Below are 21,957 nucleotides of genomic sequence, written 5' to 3' on the forward strand. Positions count from 1 at the left end.
TCATGATCTCAGGGTTGTGAGATTGAGCCCCACGGAGATCTCCACGCTGGGCATGGAGTCTGCTTGAGATTCTCTCTCTCCATCTCCCTCTTCTTTTGCCCCTCTGCTCCCTAAAAAAATAAATAAATAAATAAAATAAGTAAAATAAAATACTCACTTTGGAACATTGGGAGAATTCATCATACCATATATAAAGATGGCCTTTTCTCTAAACACATGGCAGCTAGAGGCAGTAATATGTAAAGATGAGATTAAAAATGGAACAGTCATACCAAAATGAATACACTCATACAAATATATGGACCCTTATGAAGAACAGAAACACCAAAGCCAAGCACAAAATTAAATCTATACTTGGATATGACAATTTAAAACTGTTAAGCGTCAAAGATAAGGAGGAAAAACTTTATACTATCAAAAAAATGCAAAATAATTAAAAAGCAATGATAATTAGATTTTTAAATGATTTTGTTTAGAGAGCTAGCGTGGAGGGGGCGGGAGGGAGGACCAGATGGAGAGGGAGAGAAAGGCTTAAGAAGACTTTGTGCTGAGTGTGGAGCCTGATGGGGGCTCAATCTCACCACCCAGAGATCATGACCTGAGCCAAAACCAAGAGTCAGTTGTTTAACCGACTTGCCACCCAGGCATCCCAATAACTAGTAAACTAGATTCCTGGTTAAAAAAAAAAAGATAGCAGAAGTTGATAAAAATCATCTGCTCAAAATGCTGATGAAAAATAATTTGCTATTACCAACCTTCTCTAGAGTTAGTTAAAAATAGTAAGCTATCAGGAATCAAGGAAGACTCATTATTAACCAATGTATAAAAATAAGCTTTTTACTTTTAGCTACTGATGTTTTGACAAATATTGTATTAATCTTTGTTTTCAGGATATCTGTGGAATATAATAGATAAGAAAAAATTGTGTAATTATGTTTCATTTCATATGTTAAAACTTGAAGAGTAAACACTAAATTAACAGCATAAAAATCTGTGTTTTCCAAAGCAAGGAACGATTTTTGGAAAATTAAATAATAAAACTTATTTTATCAATAGAACAGAAGACCAGAAAGGAGAATAAAAGATGTAAAGTAGAAGCACAGAAAATGAAAGAAGAAAGTAGAAATTCATTCAAACATACTGTGGCCATTATCAGATTGAATTATCATTTTTAATCAAAGCTATATCATATTTAGATATATGTAAATATATATATATATATATATACATATATGCTGCTTAGATGAAATACACCAAATTCAAAATGATATAGAATGTTTGATATTAAAAGTTAGAAATATTTAGCCTATGGCTTCAAAAGAAACAACTATTGCTGGAAAAAAAAAAACAAATCCCAAACCTGGTGTCTTAAAATAAGATCTTTATTTGGGTCACATTTCTAAGAATGAGTGATTTCTGATAGGTTTGTCTAAGCAATTCTTCTGGTCTCAGGATGACTTCAGGCACTACAAATAATCAGCATTGTACAGAATGTTCTCAATTCAAAAAGAAAAAAAGGGAGAACAATAATAAGTAGAAACAAAACACAAGATTATCCTTGTTAATAGATGATGAAATTGTCTATATGAAAATTTAAGATAATCTACAAAAACACCTTCAGTAATAATGAGGTACTTCGCCAATTTTTTGGAATACTAATTAAATGCCTCAAAATGGATAGATTTCCTATATTTAAAAAATATGAATAAGTAGTAAATTTAAAATGGTACAATTTAAAATGGTACCATTTAAAATGGCAAAAATCAAATAAATTAGCCCAAAAGCTTTCTAAAATCATTAGAGGAAAAAAATCCAATGTATAATGTTCAAGTTGACCTTATGTAAAGAACAATCTACTGAAAATATAAAACCATGCAAGAAAAATAATATATTTACCAAATTAGTGAATCAGAGCAATCAGATTTTCATATTAATCTATAAACTAAATAAAATTTTAATGATAAACTGAATTTAGTAATCTGTTAATAAAATGCAAATAGCAAAGCATTAAGAAAAGCAAGAATTTATTAAAAAGAAGATGGAGATATATGGTTAGCAGAAAGAGAAGAAAAGAAGGCATATGCTAACAGTAATCAAGACATTATAAAGATGAATGTAGTGAGTATAAACCCAGACAGTTGGATTTTTTCTTTTTTCTTTTTTTTGTAATACAAGTGCATGACTTATGCTTCCATTGCCAAGGTATCTGCTTCCAAGAGGCACCTACTTCAAAGGGGAATTCACTTCGAAGAGGGCTAGCTGGAATAAACACATTCCCAGCCACAAGACTAGCTAAAGATCCAGGCCTCCTTCCCCTGTCCCCTGAGACTCTTTGGTTTAAGAGATCTTAATTGATTTTGATAACTGATCATTTGGGCCTTCTCTCTCTCTCTCTCCTTGTTTTTTAAATTCCCATTCATATGTTTTAAATTCATCGATAGAGTGAGCCCCCAAAACCATAGGACCCAACCTTGACCCCAATAACAGCAGAACTTACAAGCCCCGCCCCCATATTCTCTTTCTCTCTACCTTCACAACTTTGTGTGGACCCAGATGTGCCATGTAATTTTCCAGGATGTGTAAGTAAAAAACCTTTTTTCCAAAGTTTCCTGATGGCTATTGCTGAAGAGTGTCTTGCAATCATAATAAGAATCACAAGCACTGGTCCAACCACAACACTGGTTATTAATAGGCTGAAACCAGCACAAAATAATGAGGTACTCCTTAAATCTGGTAGGAGTACAGAAGTAAATAAGGAGAAGAGGAGAACAAATTGAGGGGACTGAAATAAAATGATTAGATAACTAAATCTATGTATAAACATATGAATCTGATAGAAGACAAAGGTAGCATTTTTAACCATTGTGGAAAGGGTAATCCAAAAAGTACATAGAAATGGATCCACTGTTTATATATCTAGAGAAACTAAAATTAGAATCTCTCAAATACATGCACAAAAATAAAGTATATTAAAGAACTCCTTGTACAAGCAAAATTTTAAGAATTTTAGAAGAAAATAGGGTGAACAAATTTTATGTAACGGGGTAGAAGAGGATTTTGCATAAAAGACACGAATAGCACATTCATAAAACAGTAACAAATGTGATAATATTAAAATTATATTTCTGCATCAAATGATTTCTAAACAAAACTTACAAACAGGTTATAACCTAGGGTAAGATATAGCCATAATAAATGAGTAAGGATCAGTATCATGAATATATTTACAAACCAAAATAAGCATTCCAAATAGGAAATAAAATAGTTAAAGGATATAAAAAGTAATTAACAGAAGAGGAATAATAAAATAGTAAAATAAACCTATGAACATATGAACATGTGTTCAAAACTATTAATGATCTTACATAGAAACATAAGAAGACAATAACAAAAATGTCACATGCGTCCCATTAGTCAAAAATAAAAACAAAATCTGGGAATGTCAATGGTTCAACAACCAAGCAGTCATTGAAGATGTATAATAAGAGACTTCACACCTTTATGTTGACATTATACTTCACCTACATGGTAAATGGTGAGTCTGGACCCAATTTCACGGATGCTGGCACAAGGTTCTTTATTCCTGGGTCAGGGATGAATGCTTCATTTCTCACGGCATGGGAGGCAGTATGAACTTCATGTTTTCTCTGATTCCCCTAACCCCAAATTGTCAGAGAGTGACATGGAGTGGCCCAGGTGCATGGTATGCACGCAGTGGGTTTGCTTCACAGCAGAAGAGCCTTAAACTAGGGAATTCCCAATATTCCCAATGTTCTGCAAGGAAATTAGGTTGGACTTTGCCCCAGAGATTATCCTTACATTTATATAATGGCGTGATAAATAAACCTGCCCTCTGCTCTGGAAGGAGGCACTCTGGTTATCTTCTAGCACTATCTTCTATGTTCTGAATGAGAGTCCATGCTGCATGCTGTGACATGAGTAATGAAGTCCTTTGTGTCTGACCCAGGAGCCTTGTATCTTCTGGCAGCATCTATAAAGCTGTAGCAGACTAACCTGTTAGCACATGAGTCTGGTAAAATCTCAGTCCCTCTTGACACATCATTGGACTAATTCCTACTAAAAACTATTGTAAAAAAAAAACATATTTATTATAACTCATTCAAATGTATATACTAAGTTTATTCCAGAGACAGATACCTTAACCGCGTTTATGCCTGCAATCATATCATGTCACTAATGTCCTCATAGCAAGTCAGATCTTGGAGAACAAATGTCTCTTCACATGTTCCATCCTACTTACAAAAAATTTGTTTTTTGGGGGCCTATTTTTCAGTATTCCCTGTGACATACACTGTGAGTGTATTGGCAGAAAACACCAGCATGCAGCTAATATTCTGCTCAAAGAAACAACAGTCCTAATAAAGCGAATATGTCCATTCATAGAAAATGTAGCCCAGACACCAACTGCTTTGGTTGATAGCAATTTTTTTCCTTTTCTAGAGATATAAATCTCTAGTGAAATTATCTGTCCTTTCTTTTTTCCTCTATTTCTTAAACATATTAATCTTAACAATTTTACAATCATTGTCAACTAACTCTAGTGTCTCAAGACGACAGGTTTTTGTTTCTCATCAGGGACATTGGAGAGACGGTACTGGGACACATGGCCTTGTGTCTTGATATGTCTGGTAAATTTTTGTTAGATGTCCCATGTAGTGTACAGACCTAGGAGAGTCTCCACATGACATTGTGTTTCTTCAGGGAGTATTCACCATTTTCCCTAACAAGCAAAGGGAGGGGATCATTACGTTAACCCAATCAGTTGAGCTAAATCAAGGTTGATTTGTAGTTTTGTTCAGATTCAATCTCTGCCCGTTGCTAGGACATGGCCCTCTAGGACTTTCTACAGGGGGCTTGTTTGTGTACTGGGACCATAGCCCCGGTCACTAACTATAACTATTACCTGTTCAATACAAAGAGAGGGCAAAAAAAAAAAAAAAAAAAAAAAAAGCTCATCTTTGTATTCCAGGCCTTTTCCGCTAAGAGTTTTAGATTTCTGCTCAACTTGCAATTTAACTTCCAATTTAAACTTTTAATTTAACAAATGTCTTTAGGGAAAGTCAGCCATGTGTTTAAGGCCCCTCAATTTCCAATTTGACTGCAGGCCCAGGAGACTTCTGAAAGTTCTAGTTTCTCTGTCCCCAGGTTGGAATTCCATCTTCCCGTTAGTTTCTAGTACAAGCAAATGGATTGAAGTCAGCAGCCCCCTGTTCATGTGCTTCCCCTCTCTGGAATCTTGCCCCATCCGGTTATCTTGCTTCAGCAGTTCCTGAATGCCCTTAAACAGATACTTCCTTTCTCTTTGTTATCACTAAGAGTATCAGTCAGTCAAAAACCAATTTACCTAGACCTCCATTTTATAAAACAAGAACTGTTTGGCAATAGTTTTGTTAAATAGTTGGCATATAAACCAGACTCAGAAGAAAGGATGCTGTTCAGTAGTAACCTAATTACCATAGAGATGCTGGCTCCCTGGATATTCACTGATATGCTACAGATATTTATTCCTTAAAATTTAATTTAAATTGGGGCACCGGGGTGGCTCAGTTAAGTGTCTGCTTTCGGCTCAGGTCATGATCCCAGGGTCCTGGGATCAAGCCCCGTGTCGGGCTCCTGGCTCCGCAGGAAGCCTGCTTCTCCCTCTCCCACTCCCCCTGCTTGGGTTCCTTCTCTCACTGTGTCTCTCTCTGTCAAATAAATAAATAAATAAAATAAAAAAAAATTAATTGAAATTGGTTCAGAACACCATCCTATATACTGAGCAAAACCAAGATCCTTTGCAAAATTTTTGAAAGTTGGATTGGGTAACAATATTGTCACTCCATGCCAGGTACCACCTCAACTGATTTTTTTGTATTTCTCTGGCTTTTGTTTGCCCTGTTACTTTCCCATGTCTGCTACATTCCTTCTCCCAACGTACCATGTGCTCAAAGCATCCACTAGTACCAAATGTATGGGTGAACAGAGTACAGTGAAAAAACAGCCCAGTTTAGCAGATATCTGAAAGGAATAGTAGTTGAAAGAAATTGTAGCCTAAAAATAGATTTCAAACTCATTCTTCTAAATCTTTTGGGCCAGCTAGGTGCAGCTAAATAAACTTGGCCTGGGGATAGATCCAGAAAGTCACCCCCAGAGCAGTGTAGCATTGAGATTCACAAGAAGATATTTAAATACTGGCCCAAATCTACTCATTACCGCTTGTGATGTTGGAGAAATTGCTGGGAATCAGAGCTCAAAGAATTTCCTTAAGTGGAAGCATTGCAAGGATCAAGTAGGTTGAAAGAGGCAGTTAGTGTATATTGGGATGCATTTACTATTAGAAAGAGAAAACAATACAGACTCTTTGAGTGGACACATGAAAACATTGCCAATTTAAAATTTCTGGTAAGATAAGAAAACTCAAATGGACATTGCTGAAAACTGAATTAGTAATCAGAAAGATGGAAGAAGAAGCAACACTGCGCAAGAGAACAGTGCTTTTCCCATACCCTCTCAAGCGACTTGAGAGGTGGCGTCCATGTCCTTGGGTACCTCCTGCTCTTGAGTCCCATGGCATTTGGCTACCTCTCCTGGTTTCTATTATCTACCAAGCTTCAGTCACTTCCCTCTTTTCACCAAAGTCTGGGGAACCCTGACTCCATCCATACTCTGAATCATAACTGGAAAAATTAATGCCCTTAAGCAAATTGGCCAGCACCTCAGCCACCAAACACCCAGTATCAAAGAGTCATCAGCCAGAGCAGATCCATTTTTTTTTTTTAATGACAAATGGTTGTATGATAACTGGCATCTCCCTAATCACAGCCATTGTCACACTGTGGTCTCTCTCCCCATTTAGACTGTAAGATTCAGGAATACAAGGACTTTTGTCTGCCTTATTTACCTGTTATATTCCTAACTCCTGCCATCATGTATGACACAGAGGAAATTTTAAGTAAATATCTGTTAAGAAAAATAAGATGGAAAAGCAGAAAAGAGTGATTTAGAGGTAGATTCTGGAAATAGTTTGCCTCTATTTGAAACCTAGGTTCTCTGCTGATTATGTGTGAGACCACTGCCAAGTCCTTATTCTCAGTGTATCTCAGTTTCTTCTTTTTTTTATTATGTTATGTTAATCACCATACATTATATCATTAGTTTTTGATGTAGTGTTCCATGATTCATTGTTTGCGTATAACACCCAGTGCTCCATGCAGAACGTGCCCTCTTTAATACCCATCACCAGGCTAACCCATCCCCCACCCCCCTCCCCTCTAGAACCCTCAGTTTGTTTCTCAGAGTCCATCGTCTCTCATGGTTCCTCTCCCACTCCGATTTCCCCCCCTTCCTTTTTCCCTTCCTGCTATCTTCTTCTTCTTCCTTTTTCTTAACTTATATTGTAATATTTATTTCAGAGGTACAGGTCTGTGATTCAACAGTCTTACACAATTCATAGCACTCACCATAGCACATACCCTCCCCAATGTCTATCACCCAGCCACCCCATCCCTCCCACCCCCCACCACTCCAGCAACCCTCAGTTTGTTTCCTGAGATTAAGAATTCCTCATATCAGTGAGATCATATGATACATGTCTTTCTCTGATTGACTTATTTCACTCGGCATAATACCCTCCAGGTCCATCCACGTCGTTACAAATGGCAAGATTTCATTCCCTTTGATGGCTGCATAATATTCCATTGTGTGTGTGTGTGCGTGCGTGTGTGTGTGTGTGTGTGTGTGTGTGTGTGTAACTCCTTCTTTATCCATTAATCTGTCGATGGACATCTTGGCTCTTTCCATAGTTTGGCTATTGTGGACATTGCTGCTATAAACATTGGGGTGCATGTACCCCTTTGGATCCCTACATTTGTATCTTTGGGGTAGATACCCAGTAGTGCAATTGCTGGGTCATAGGGTAGCTCTATTTTCAACTTTTTGAGGAACCTCCATACTGTTTTCCAGAGTGGCTGCACCAGCTTGCATTCCCACCAACAGTGTAGGAGGGTTCCCCTTTCTCCGCATCCCTGCCAACATCTGTCATTTCCTGACTTGTTAATCTTGGTTTCTTCTTTTATAAAATGGAGATATGGAGACAATATTTACTATTTCATGCTTCTGAAGAGAGATCAAAATATAAAGAATTTGAAATCACATATGAAGGGCTACAAGTTATAAAGGGCACATTGAAGGTAACTAAAAAATAAATACATAGAAACTAATAAGAAATACCCAAATAAATTACTCTGCATAAAAAATATTTAAGATTGATAGAATATGTATATATAAAATCCCAGAGAAATCCCCTAACTTGACGGATAAGAAAAAAATTTTATCAATTTCCAGGCAATGAATTTCAATTGTAAAGAAAATAAATAGTCCTGAAGTACTCATTTGCAAAATTACAAGCTAATAGTTGATGGGTCTTCTTTTAGTGACATTTGAAAAAAAAAAAAACAACACTACAATAAAATAATCATCTTCCTATTAGGATATCACTCATATGATAATTAGGGAAGAGTATTTTAAAATACTGAATGCCTCAGAAAATCTAAAAACTATCAATTATAATAAAATTCCATGGATAAAATATTTGGAGATACAGCAGCCACATGAAAGATAAGAATAAATATCTGAAAAAGCAGAGACAAAGTATAAAATGAACAATGTATAATTACACATCAAACAGAAATAATGATGTAAGTGCAGAGTTTAATCACATGTATGAGCAATAATGATAATATAAAAAACATGCTTCTTAAGAAATGTCTATGAAATGGACTTTGGATATTTTCAATAAGAATATACTTATTTATTGTATTTAATTTAAAAATGAAGAAAAGCACCTGAGATACACACACACACACACACACACACAGACACACATACACACACACACAGAGCTTTATTTCATTGCTTGACATTTACACTGGCTTCCAGCATTCTATAGGAGACTCACACTGTTACTATTCATCACCATTCTTACTCTCCTTAGAAAGAATGTGTTTTTTTTTTTCCTCTAAAAGAAATTATTGTAGTCAGGTCTTAGATTAACATTGGTTTTCTCCTACCACTTAACCTGTAAGATGGCATGCATTGTCTGTGGTGTATAAGGCAACGAGTGATCTAAGCTGTCCAGAATGTTAGGAGTTAAAACACAAAGCTCCTGCTTTCAGGGGACTTGCCATCTAGTTGGGGAAACCAGGATGTTATGAAATGTAACTTGCAACTGAAGGCAGTGAAACTAGAGTTACTTTAAAGAGAGCACTAAAGTTTGTACTGTTCAAAAGAAGTAGAACATGATTTGACTTTAAAGGATAGAATATGTTCCGCCAGGTAGAATGAATCTGAGAATACTTTTCAATTAGATGGGGAATTGTGACAGCGCAGAGATGACAAAATGTAACATTAGTTAGAAAAATCTAGTCAGTGAGATTGGCAAAGCAGAAACACAGGCATTGTATTCACTATTGAGAACCTAAGTATTAAGCACTATGCTGTAGTCCATGCTTAAAAAAAAAAAAAAAAAAGATATTCTGCCATTAATCCTTTAGTTGTTCTAGTACCAAACAGTGGTGGATAGAACATTTTGTACTTAACCAAAATCTTCAATATTTATCTGGAAAATTAGGACCCTTACCTATTGAATACTAAAGGCTTTGATTTGAAAAATAACCAAGTGAAGGACTTCTACAATATATATTGTTTGTTTAATAATGACCTTATTTATCATTAACTAACATATCAATAATAATACAGTTTTATTTAAAATAAACAGTTCAGAAGACATTTTTTAAGTCACAACATTTTAAAATTACATTACTCTAAAACAACAAAAAAAGCATGAAAATGAAAATTTTTCCTATGGCCACCCAAGCTTTATTTGTTTATTCTTTTTCAAAGATTTATTTATTTATTTTAGAGAGAGAGTGAGGGGGCTGGGAGGAGGGACAGAGGCAGAGGGAGAGAGAGAATCTCAGGTAGACGCCCCACCAAGCCAAGAGCCCCATGCAGCTCTTGATCTCATGACCCTGAAATCATAACCTGAGACAAAATCAAGAGTCAGACACTTAATGGACTGAGCCCCTCCCAGAGTCCCCCGACCACCTAATCTTTAAATTGTGATAGGTAAACTTCATTTTAGCCTCAAAACTCCATTGTTTAATTCCAACTTCTTAACCAAATATCTATAGCAAATGAATTGTAGCCATAATGTCACAAAGTCCATGAGTGTAAGCTTATACCAGTATTCTGTGTACACAATAACTTTGTTCATTCATTTTGTAATATAAAAGTGTAATCTAATCCCACAATATAAAATTATCATTAGTCTACCAGGTAAATATGTTCTGCTTCATGTTCTTTATGCTGCCTCTTGAGGGACTAGGTTTTGTTTGATGCAAGGAGATTTGCCAGCCTAATTCCTAGGCTTAATTCTAATTGTCAAGTGCATTTGTAAATCTCACAGATTTTACTAGGGGAGAGATCATTTGTAACTATATGTACACTCGTATCTCTCTTTGCAGGGCTCTAAATCACATTTAATATGCCTTTCAAATTTGAAAATCCTTATCATAATTTTGTTGATAATTTGCTTTCAAGAACATCCACTACTCATATTTGTTTCTGTTTTCTTCTTTAGATATATGTTTTCCACTTTGTAGATACTCCCATCCTGTGGGACTGTGTTAAAAGGTTGTTAAAAAGGTGTCTTTTGGGGGCACCTGGGTGGCTCAGTCGGTTAAGCGTCTGCCTTCAGCTCAGGTTATGATCTCAGTCTGCTTCTCCTTCTGCCCCTCTGCCTGCTTGCACTCTCTCTCTCTCTCTTTCTCTCTCTTTCTCTCAAATGGATGAATAAAAATCTCTCTCCAAAAAAAAAAAAAAAGTCCTTTCTGTTAAAAAAATAAAAGGTGTCTTTTGGGGGCCTTTTCTTTCAGATTTCACAGTCCATTGGTAGTGAAATGCAGTTATTTAGTTTGATACATACTGGGAGCCACCAGAGATTTTATGTTTATTTTGTACTTCTTTGGCATTTTCAGATTTGTAATAGTCAATATTCCCATAGTTTATTTTTGTCCTTCAAATGAGAACTCACAGCTGGTGTTGTAATGTGCTTAATTTCTCTACAGAGCATAACCATTTAAAATTCTGTTTTTATCCACAGGGCTTTAAGAGACCACTTAGCAGTTTCTCTCATTCCTAAATAAAATAACACACACATAGTCTGAACTGAGAATATAGTTACAAATGATGCCTCAAACATCCCCTATAGTGGATGTGGTAGCAGCTTTGCCTTGCTCAGACTTACGGGCAGTCTGGTGAGGCTGAGACTCACTGTTTTGGTTCTCTTAGGCATCTCCTTTCCTTCCCAGTCAAATCTCAGTCCTCCTGACTAACATGTGCGCTGTCACCCCTGATAGAATCACACTGTCCTTTACAAGAAGGTAGAGACTCAAACGTGACTTGTGAGAGGGCAAGCAGTTCACATACCATCTTGACCCTAAAATGGGGGAGCATGACTTGCAAGTATAGTGACTTGTTTTGGTGGCCCTTTTGCTCTAGATAGGAAAATATTCTTTTGTTTTCTTCTTAGTTATTTTTAATCTCTGTTGATTTTTTTTTTACTTCTATATATTTTTTCCTAATGTATTTGTCAGACACCACCTCCTCTCGCCTTTTTATACTCGTACTCATGGTAACAACAAAAGGACAGCTAACTCATATTCTTTAGGCAAAAACATAAAAGTAGAACAAATAAAGATATGACTAGTTGTACCATTCCATGGCTCTTTGTTTTTGGTTTCTATTTGTGAAAATGTAGGTTATTCTCTGCCTTAATGGTTGGAAGGACATAATAACTCCTACAGGAGTCATGTACTCCCCCTTCTGCCCTGAGGCAGGGGAAACATTAAACAACTTCATAAATAGGATTATGTATTCACTTTTTAAAGCTAAAGATTTATCCTTACAGTATCCTTCAGTGTTTATAAATTTAGTGACTCCAAACATAGTATCATCTACTTTGATTCATCCATTCCCTACTAAGAATAATAGTAGTTGTTAAAGGTATGTGATCAGTAATGGGTAGAGCGTTTCTCTTATAGTTCATATACATTTTTTTTGTAAACTACTCTTATATCTAACTCTACAAGTATTATATTATTGTGATATGTTCATGAATTTTGAATTTTGGGTAGGATTTCTATTTTAAAAGCTTTTTTTTTCATCACTTTCTCCACTGTTATTAACACTTATGCAAATTCATGTGTTATTCATGAGCAGATTTGCTGATATTCTTCAAGATTCATATTTTTGCTTCAGATGTATTTATATTCTTTTTTAAGTCTCTAATACACAGTCTTGCATAGACAGACAAAATGAATGGCAAAGAGGAATTGAGCAGTTTCAAATGTGGTTTTAAAATGTTGATAATAGATGGTAGCTTCTTTTGGGGAAGATGTTTTCCTGCTGTGAGTGTAAGATGAGGGCTCAAAAGAAAATGGCAAAAGAAACTCAGAATAGCTACTGCCTGGCATCTGATAAAGAATGGATAGTAATAGATTGATTACTAATCTCCTTTGAGAGCGTAGTCTAAGTTTCTCTACATACTTGGTGGAACAAATTGAGATGGTTATAACTATTTTGCCAACATATTTTATTTTTATGAATCTGAAAGCAGAAACCCTAGACATTGGATGGTTGTGTTTATCTGCGATTTAAAGATTATCAAGGAGTGTGGCAGATGGTCAAAGGGATGACATTCCAGGGTGCAAACCAGGAACATAATGACATATTGGATCATACATTTGTGGCTTGGCAGAAATGCAAGTGAGGCCAGGAGGATGTTTACAAACTTAAATGAACAGGCAGAACTGGAGTTTGAAAATTGATATTTGGGCAATTAGAGGCTAAAAGAAGGGGAAGCCAGGAAGCAGGAGAGAAGGAATGAATATTTAGTAGAGAGCATGAGGAGATAATGCTGCTGAAGTGTTACAGGATATATAAGTTCCTTTTCTTTTTAATGTCTTAATACATGTCAACATAATAAGGAAACTGTAACAGAAGACAAGTTCCTGCTGAGTGTAGTTCAAATCATTATTTATCAAGTACCTATTATGTGAAAAGAGCTTTACAGAAAAGGAAAAGAGCATTGTTTCATGCATGGGCTCCGATCATAGTTAAATTATGATCTTATTGCTGCTGGAAGACCAGAAAATAAATGAAAACAATATGAAGCCATGCATAGTTATCTGTCTGGTGAAATTAAGTTTTTATTTCCTAGCTTTCACTTTAGACAGATTAAAAAAAAAGTTTAGTTCAATTCGAGATCCACATCTGGGGATCTCAAACACTTCTGATATTCTGATGGATTTGGAAATATTTTAATAATCTGTTGGCTATGCTTGAAGCATATCTTTATACCTGCATTATCAGACAAAGAATCCTATGAAATGGCAGGGAGTGTTTAGGGGTCTAATAATATGTGTTTTAAAGAACACATAGTTTTAATACCTACCAAGATATACTTACCAGAGAGTACTTAAAAAGCATCCCTATTTTAACTTAAATTATTTTACAGTTTACACAAGTAGCACAGAGATTAGAATCTTTCAAGGTCTCTCAAAATATTAAACAAAAAAGGGCACCTGGGTGGCTCAGTTGGCTAAGCATCTGACTCTTGATTTCAGCTCAGGTCATGATCTCAGGGTTGTGGGATCAAGTCCCACATCAGGCTCCACATTCAGTGTGGAGTCTGCTAGAGATTCTCTCTCCCTCTCCCTTTGCCCCTCCCCCTGCTCTCTCTCTTTCTAAATAAATAAATAATCTTTAAAAAAAAAGTTAAGCAAAAAAATAGGACACGTAGTAGTTTCAGAAAATTATGTCTGAATTCCAGAACTAATATGCAGCCTGTGTTGTGGTATCATATTCTGTGGCCTTCTGTCCCTTTAGATACAGAGAGGTTGCAAGTGTACCTCTCTATTCAACAATTTATTTTACTGTAAATTTTTTTATGAATAATCAATCAGTTATAAAATCCCTGGTGTTCTTAGAACTCCAAAATGAATTTTATTCTTATGATTGCTTTTCAAAGGACTCCAAATCTCACTTCTTTCACTATTTTTAAAGTGTCCACATGAGTCAGAACTTACATATGCACAGCAGTCTCCCTACCTCCTCCTGTATGTGCCCATATCCTTTTAAGAAAAAGAAATAGAATATATATCAAAATAAAGAATGCTCTGTCACCTGTTTTGAAAGATTAAACCACTTTCAAGGCTATTTCCAAATTACACTGAAGATATAATTGCTGGGAATTTCACGAATATATGGACTATATTCAGAAAGACATGAATTACTAAGAGAGTTTCCCAATTTTTCTGGCCATTTTCTGAGACCCTTTGGTCACCTGAATCCATATGGGATATGTAGAATTTTCACACTATTGCTTCAAAGACTTTTCATATGAAATATTTTTCTAACTTTTTTTCTCATCCCAAAGTCTTCTAAAATACCCATTGGGGTAAAATAGCACTTTTAAGCTAGTAGACTCAAAAGTATGCAAAGTATTCCAGTGCAGTCTTCCCAATAAAGAGATGCATAGATATCCCATACATTTATTGAATGATTCCAAGACTATTTTAGTTTTTTTTTTTTGACCTCCCTATGGCCTTATTTCTGCTTTCAGAGATATATATTGCAAAATAATCGCTGTTACTCAAGATCTATCCTATTGATATTTTTAGCATCTAATATGCATCTTTGTTTCACATTGTTTTAGTTTAAGGTCTTTGTGCTAGCTGTTCAATATCTTTTCGAATACTAACCAAATATATTTGCTTGGCTTCCAGGAGTTCTATGAGCTTCTGTCTTCATCCAAACTATTAAGAATTAGAATTAAGAACCAAACTTGGGTGTGTTATTAGAGACTGTCCTTTATTTGGCATTGATAATTAGCACTTTTCATTCAGAGATGTTCCATCTTACTTGCCCTTTATTCAGCTCATGTTAATTTTTTATCCACTTGGAAGTCAAGATTTTCTATAATACTTGGTTTATACTGTTTTAATTATACTTCAAGTTTAGAGATTTGTTGTTGCCCTTGACACCTAATTTTGCAGTTTCAACAAGACAAATTTTGTTCTCTGCATATAAGAATAAAAGTAAATAAGATATATATGTATATGTATGCATATATATCTTCCTACTTCTTTCATTTTAGTTCAAAGTTTTCTTGTTCAAGTTCAGTGAGCCTTCAGTCAAGTACATTTTTTGCAGTTCCGGTTAGGTACACAATATCCCTTTTCAGGAGCTCATTATTCTGCTCTGCTAAGTCTTTCTAGGTAAGAAGCTCTTTGCTTCCTGAATCCTCTTTTCTTTTCAGAAGTCAAAACTTCACCTGGAAAAAAAAAAAGAATATCTTTATGTTTCTGTGTCTGCGAGCTTTCTATTTAAGAACCTAAGGTGTACTAGAAACGTTTTCTGGCTTTCGCCTCATTTCTGACTATGTTTCTGATTGCATTTCCAATAATTATTCTGAAAGAGAGTATGCTTCCAGATTAAGAATGTAAAGTGAACATTAGGTCAGAGCTATAAAAGGGAGTCCACACCTACCATTGCATGTTAGGTCATTCTACATTATTAATCATGTTTATTGAAATCAAGGACCAGTGCCTTACATCTCTTCTTCAGAGGCCAGCAGTGAGATTCTCAAACATGTTTGCACCTGTGAACACTTAGTTCATATCTTTGCCTTAGACAAGAGAGTTGTACATATAGGCAAGTCTATATAAATCATGATGCAACGACCTATAGCCAGGAGATGTGCTTCCTCAAAGCTTAGGTTTCTGGGAGAGTGCTTGTGACCGTTTTAGTTATACAACACACATGATATAATTTCTGCATTTTGCTTTCTCTATTCTTAACTCGCTTCAGAATAGACAATTGATACATTATTTTTTTTCCTTTTCTACTGGGTAAGAAACCTTTTGTAATTTCTCATTAGGTTATTTATGCTCTATAACAAACCTTCAATTATATGTATATGTGTACATACATAATTGTGTGTGTGTATGATTAGAAACACATATATATGATTCATGTGTTTCATCTGTGTTACGTTGAATATTTTAAAAATGCATTATCTTTCTATTGCATTAATTTGGCCCTGTAAAATCAAGAAAGCATAGCTATAGGTTATTGTATCATGACCAGCTTAAACATACTCATATGTAACAGAATTCCAATTTTCTGGAAAAAAAATTGATGAGATAAAAGAATTTCTAAATGTAATTGTTTAATGATTTATTTACTTTTTAGTGAAAAATATTTAACTCATTGGTGTAGTTGCAGGTTAGGTTCTCTGGAAGCAAACTCTGAACTGGGGTTTAGAGGGCAGGTTGTTTACGGGAGTGTGTCCTTGAGATCAACATCTGTGGGGCAGTGGGAGGAAGAAGCAGAATGAGAATTGAGCTGTTATGCAAATTTAATGCCTCACAGCTGACCCAAGAGTAAAGTTCTGGAAATAAACATGTTGTTCACTATGTCTACATTCAGTAGAAATGGCTCCACCCTTATAACCTTGGAGCAATGAGTCATTGACAATGTGCTGCTCCAGAAGAACGCAACATAGGGCCAGGTGATAATCTACAGCTAGGGCAGCTAGTTATTCCATGTGGGGAATCTGCACAGCTCCTCTAAGTGTACCTACCAGAAGGGTCTTTTGTCCAACAGATTTGCTGGAATGAGGAATAATAATACTAAGATAACCATATATTATGTGCACTTGAGAACATCAGTATGATTAGAGATGAATGTAAAAAGGTAAAAAGGCAGTCTGACATTGTGGTTTTGAGCAGGATTCTAGAATGTATTGAGGTTGTATCCTAATTATTCACTAGCTCTATGACTTTGGGCAATTTATCCTCTGGGTCCCAGGTTACGTATTTTTTTTAATTATTATTTATAGTAAAAATGATTTTTCCTAAAAAATTAGAAATTTAATATCTTCTCCCTTATAAGGTTGTGTGGATAGATGAAAATCTATAATCCACAGATTGACCATGAGGGCATTTAATGTAATATATAGCATTTTAAAAGTACATAAAAAATAGAATTAACTATTCTAGATTAATTAATTAGATTAATTAACTAGATTAATTCATCATTAACTTACTATGGTACACCTACTATAACAAGAATGCTTCAAATCACAATTAAGTCTGAGGAAGTTTATCAATTGATCTGGTCTCTCCATAATTTATCATCTATATCATCTATACCAGTTGCCCTCTTTTTGGTACATTAACATCACCTGAATAGTTTGCTAATAATACAGATGTGTGTTCCTATTGTTCACCTTGAGTCACTAGGTTTGGGGTAGGGACCACTATCTCATCTCAAAGTTTAGGACCCATTGACTTGAAGCCATCCATATTCTGTGAAATCTTTTTTGCTACTATGTCCATGTCCAAAATGTTGACTGCTTCACTCCTCTGTCTTCCACTCTTCCCCTTCTCTTTTAGTTTGGGCTCAATTAATTTTTCCAAGTCAGTATCTCAATTTAAGAACATATATTAGTCACTCTTTAATGATCGCCCTTGTCCCTGTGTCCATTTCATAAACTAAAATTAAAAAAAAAATCACATATCCCCATTTTATCCATTAAAGGAAATGTGAATCTTGAATGGCGGCTTTACTAAGTACATTTTGTTTTGCTTATGTCTGTCATAGATAACACAGCCAGCATTCTGACAAGGCGGAGGAGATTTAGTCGAACTATTCAGGATGTGTATTATCTCCCCATTATGATCTCTGATGGTGGAATCCCCTCTCTCAGCAGCAGCAGTACCCTCACCGTCAGGGTTTGTGCATGCGAGAGAGATGGGCGCGTGCGGACCTGCCATGCGGAAGCGTTCCTGTCCTCGGCTGGCTTGAGTACAGGGGCCTTAATCGCTATTCTGCTATGTGTTGTCATTCTCCTAGGTAAGTCATCCTGCCTCCTGATGTCGTATGATGGCGATTCGGAATGTTCCCTATGATGGCCAGCACTGTCTTAGAAAAGAGAGAGAAAGACAGTCATTTTGACAGAACTTAAAAATTAGGAACACAAAATTTGGACCACAAAATATAGCTGCACAGACTTCCTTTTAATTACCTTTCTCAATACCATGGCTGATCTAGAAATAATTTGATTCACAATTGATGAAAGAGTTGAAATATCAGAAGGAAGGATAGATTATGAGAGAAATCTTTGGGGGAAGGATCTATTTTAAAAAGAATTCATATTAAAAATTCTAAATACCATATTCAAAGGGCTCTTATAACTTATTTCAAAGAACAGTGATATCATTCTAACATGAATATAAACACCAAATAAAAAAATAGATTTCTTGTAGAAATTCGAAAATATTATTTAATCATCAATGTTAGCAGAATCGAAAGTGATCTTGGGTAAGATGCAGATCCCCGGATGAAAATTTTTTATCAATTTTATCAAACTTTTAACAAAATGTTGACTGGAAGTCCCTGAGATTCCACTTGAAAACTACAACATTGATAATTTCATGTCAGTGAACAAATATCTAATGTTTATGGCATGGTGTCTTTTTCTTGGAACAAGTTTCCAAGGGCAAGGGCTAAAAATAAAATAGCTGAAATTTAAAAAAAAAGTCATCTTGGATAAATTAGATATTGTCTGAGTTAGCACAAGATCAAAGAAGACTTTTCATCTGTTGCTGAATGTGGGCCCCGATCCTCACTGAGCTGGGGGCACCAGAAGTGTAATTTACTGAGGTCACTACAGCAGGGAAAATCTAAAGAGAGAGATAATAAACAAGGCTGAGCTGTGATGAGTTCCAGCATGGTCGCTGCATCAAGAAGGATGCCATGGCAGGGCAGAGTGAAGGAAAGTCAGAGAAGAAGGACGAATAAGAGTAAAGTATGATGTCATCAAAGTCAAAGGAAAAAAAGTATATCAAAGAGGACAGAGCATTCAACGGTGTCAAAAGCTGCTCTGAGGTTAAATAAATTGTGTATCTAAATGTATCAGGGGCACCTGGGAGGCTCAGTCAGTTAAGCTTCTGCCTTCAGCTCAAGTCATGATCCCAAGATCAACCCCCACCCACCCCCCACCCCCGTTGGGCTCCCTGCTCAGCTGGGAGTCTGCTTATCCCTCCCTCTTTGCCTCTCCTCCCTCCCCTGCTCGTGCACTCTCTCTCTCTCAAATAAATAAGTAAAAAATCTTAAAAAATATAAAAAAATAAATGTACCCATTGCACTTAGCAAAGAGGAGCATGGAGGTTCAGTGCCCCACCTCTGGAAGTATTTCACTGTGGTATAGTCTTAGAGTAGATTCAAGGTGAAGAAAGCCAGGAAAATTAGGCTCTCTAAATTTTATTTCCTTATGTATTAATTGGTTACAACTGTTATTTGCTTTAGACAGTTACGTATTACTTTTTTTTGTTTGAAAATTAAAACAGAAACTCACAAAACAAAAATGGAAAATAAAATAAAGCAAGTACATATATTGATCCCTCCAGAGTTCCTAACCTACACCACAAAGAATAGAACCCAGTGACTTTAGTATAAATTCTTCCAAAGTCCTGATCCTGAAAGATAGTTCATTCAGAAGAGTCACTTATCTTTGCCTTTTATTTTCATCCATCACCATCAAACCATTTTTATATACTGAGGTAAAGACTTAAAAAGTTTATTGAAAAATGTTAATATGCAGGTACATTTAAGGTATATTATGTAAAATAACATTTTATTATTTCATGAAACAATACTTCCCTTTAATAGATTTTATAAAAATGTTGTTTCTCCTTTGGGGTAAACAAGAGAGCATTCCAAATTTTATGCTCTCCCACAGGACTAAAGAAACAGAGGTGCTATTTAATATGTTTACTCCTTCAATTTTTATTGAAACTCAAAGGTGTTTCTACAGTTTTATCCAAAGGTTGCAGAATCATTTCATAAGTTTGGGCTTAAACAATCATTATTTATAATGCAATTTTTATTTTTGATGACATTTGTAAGGGTTTTAATTGTTATTCAAAAGATATCTAGCCAACAGACTCAGAATGTAGTCATGTGTAATTTTAAAATAATGTTTGTTAACATGCAAGCTCATAATTTTCAAGGAAAATATCAGCAACACCAGAGGTAGCAAAACTTTATTTTAGAACTTTTTGTGATTCTGAAATAACATTAAAACCTAACAGCTAAACAAATTGTGAAATTAATATTTTAATATTGAAAAATGTTCTGATCATCAGCTGTTTGTGAAAATGACTTGTGTAAACCCAGCCCTAGTTTTGCTACTAATTAACTGTATGATCTCAGGTGACCTGTTCAGTCTCTTATTTCTATTTACAAATCTATAAAAATAAAGTATCAACTAGTGAACAAACTTAGAGTCATCTATAAAATTTTGTGATGCTTATTTATATTTTCTTGTAGACTCCATCTATGTGTATATTGATTGTCTGAAATTGATGCCTGAAAACCAGTGGGCCTTACTTTGAATGGTACATGTGTACATTGTGAGTCAGGTTATGATTTGTCAGGATTACCTTTCTAAGATCCCTTTTTTGATGGGATGAATGGGAGAGAATTTAGGGTGAGGCTTCACGATGCAATCAGAATTTGGTGCTAGAGGAGGGATAACTGGAGTTCTCTTTCCCTTCCAGGGATCTGACATTTCTTTCCCAACCTCATCCCATCCCTTGTGAGATGGTCCAGAGCAGTTGTCAGAGCAAGCCTAAATCACGCTTAGCGCAATAAACCATTGAGTCAGGCCTCTGTCGCCTGCCCTTCAGTCCACACATCACATATAAGAAGGTGACTTAGATGAGTCCACCACCTGGATTGTTCCTACTCTTGGATATAAATTTCCTAATCAATGAGGATCAGGGTAGATTTGATGTGAGGAGAGTGAGGGGCTAGGAGCAAAGGTAGAATTGGTGAGGAGAGAAGTGCCAGCCTGCTTGTCAGCTGAGCTATCTGACATGACTGTCTGGGCTCCCCTTGGTTTGAAAAAATAAGTTTCAGTGAGAAACACCATTAACTGGTATGACCAATAGCAGGACAGGAGCTAATAAGGGTAATCTCCCTGACTTGGGCCACCTCATTTCTGCCAAACTTAGTATCAACATATGATGGTATAAAAAAGAATGAAGTGATATTTATGGGTAAAAAAAAAAAATCTGCTATGGAAAATATTTTGGGGAAATATACTGGGAGTCAGTATATAATGTATTCAAATGCAGGCTGTATGACAGTTCAAGTTACAAAAACTCAAAACCCTTTAGAACTCCAAGCACTTTGGAATCATGGATAAATAAATTAATATATGAATGAGTAGAATGATATGAGAAAGGAAATATAAAAATATTTCCCCAAATTTGAATTCCTTCATGAATAAAATAAATGAATAAAACTCAATAAATTCATTATAAGTTTCTTAAATAAAAAGAATAAAATGGATTTAAAATCCTAACCAAACTCAGAGAAGAAAAAGAAATATACTAACCAAGGATACAATAGTCATTAGAATAAAATCCTCCCCAAATATTTCAACCCAAATTACATAAAATTTCAAAATACTGCAAATCTATATAATTTTGAACAAAGGGATAAGCACTGTATCTCATTTATTTTACAATGCCATGGCTCTGTCAAATTATCTCTTCCCAGATGACCCTCTTTAAGAAGAGGTACCTTGTTTCACATGTATGGGTTGATAGACTGTGGAGGGAGGGGAGTCTTGTGAATATACTCATTTGACTGCCATTTTTAAAAAGAGTTTAACTCTCAAAGCTATGTGTGTAATTGTGTAATCAGGAATATTTTTTAATTTGGGAAAATAAGTAAATATGAGCTATCATAATAGTAATCCCAGGTTTATCCCCTATATTTCATTTGGCAAATATGGCACTGATATTGGGGAAGGATGCA

At 35.5% G+C, this 21,957-nt stretch overlaps 1 protein-coding gene across 5 annotated transcripts in view; it reads left to right on the forward strand.

Moving 5' to 3' along the window:
• CDH18 (cadherin 18) overlaps positions 1-21,957 on the forward strand; it is a 608,955-nt gene that overhangs the window by 579,962 nt on the left and 7,036 nt on the right. For 3 of the 5 annotated variants that reach the window (XM_027607141.2, XM_027607140.2, XM_027607139.2), the window contains one exon: positions 17,731-17,982. In XM_027607141.2, the coding sequence (XP_027462942.1) occupies positions 17,731-17,982 (252 nt within the window). The remainder of the gene's footprint in view (positions 1-17,730; positions 17,983-21,957) is intronic. The other 2 variants (XM_027607142.1, XM_027607143.1) reach the window with 2 other exon arrangements.

Source organism: Zalophus californianus, chromosome 5, assembly GCF_009762305.2.
Source record: "Zalophus californianus isolate mZalCal1 chromosome 5, mZalCal1.pri.v2, whole genome shotgun sequence".
Classification (NCBI taxonomy): Eukaryota; Metazoa; Chordata; class Mammalia; order Carnivora; family Otariidae; genus Zalophus; species Zalophus californianus.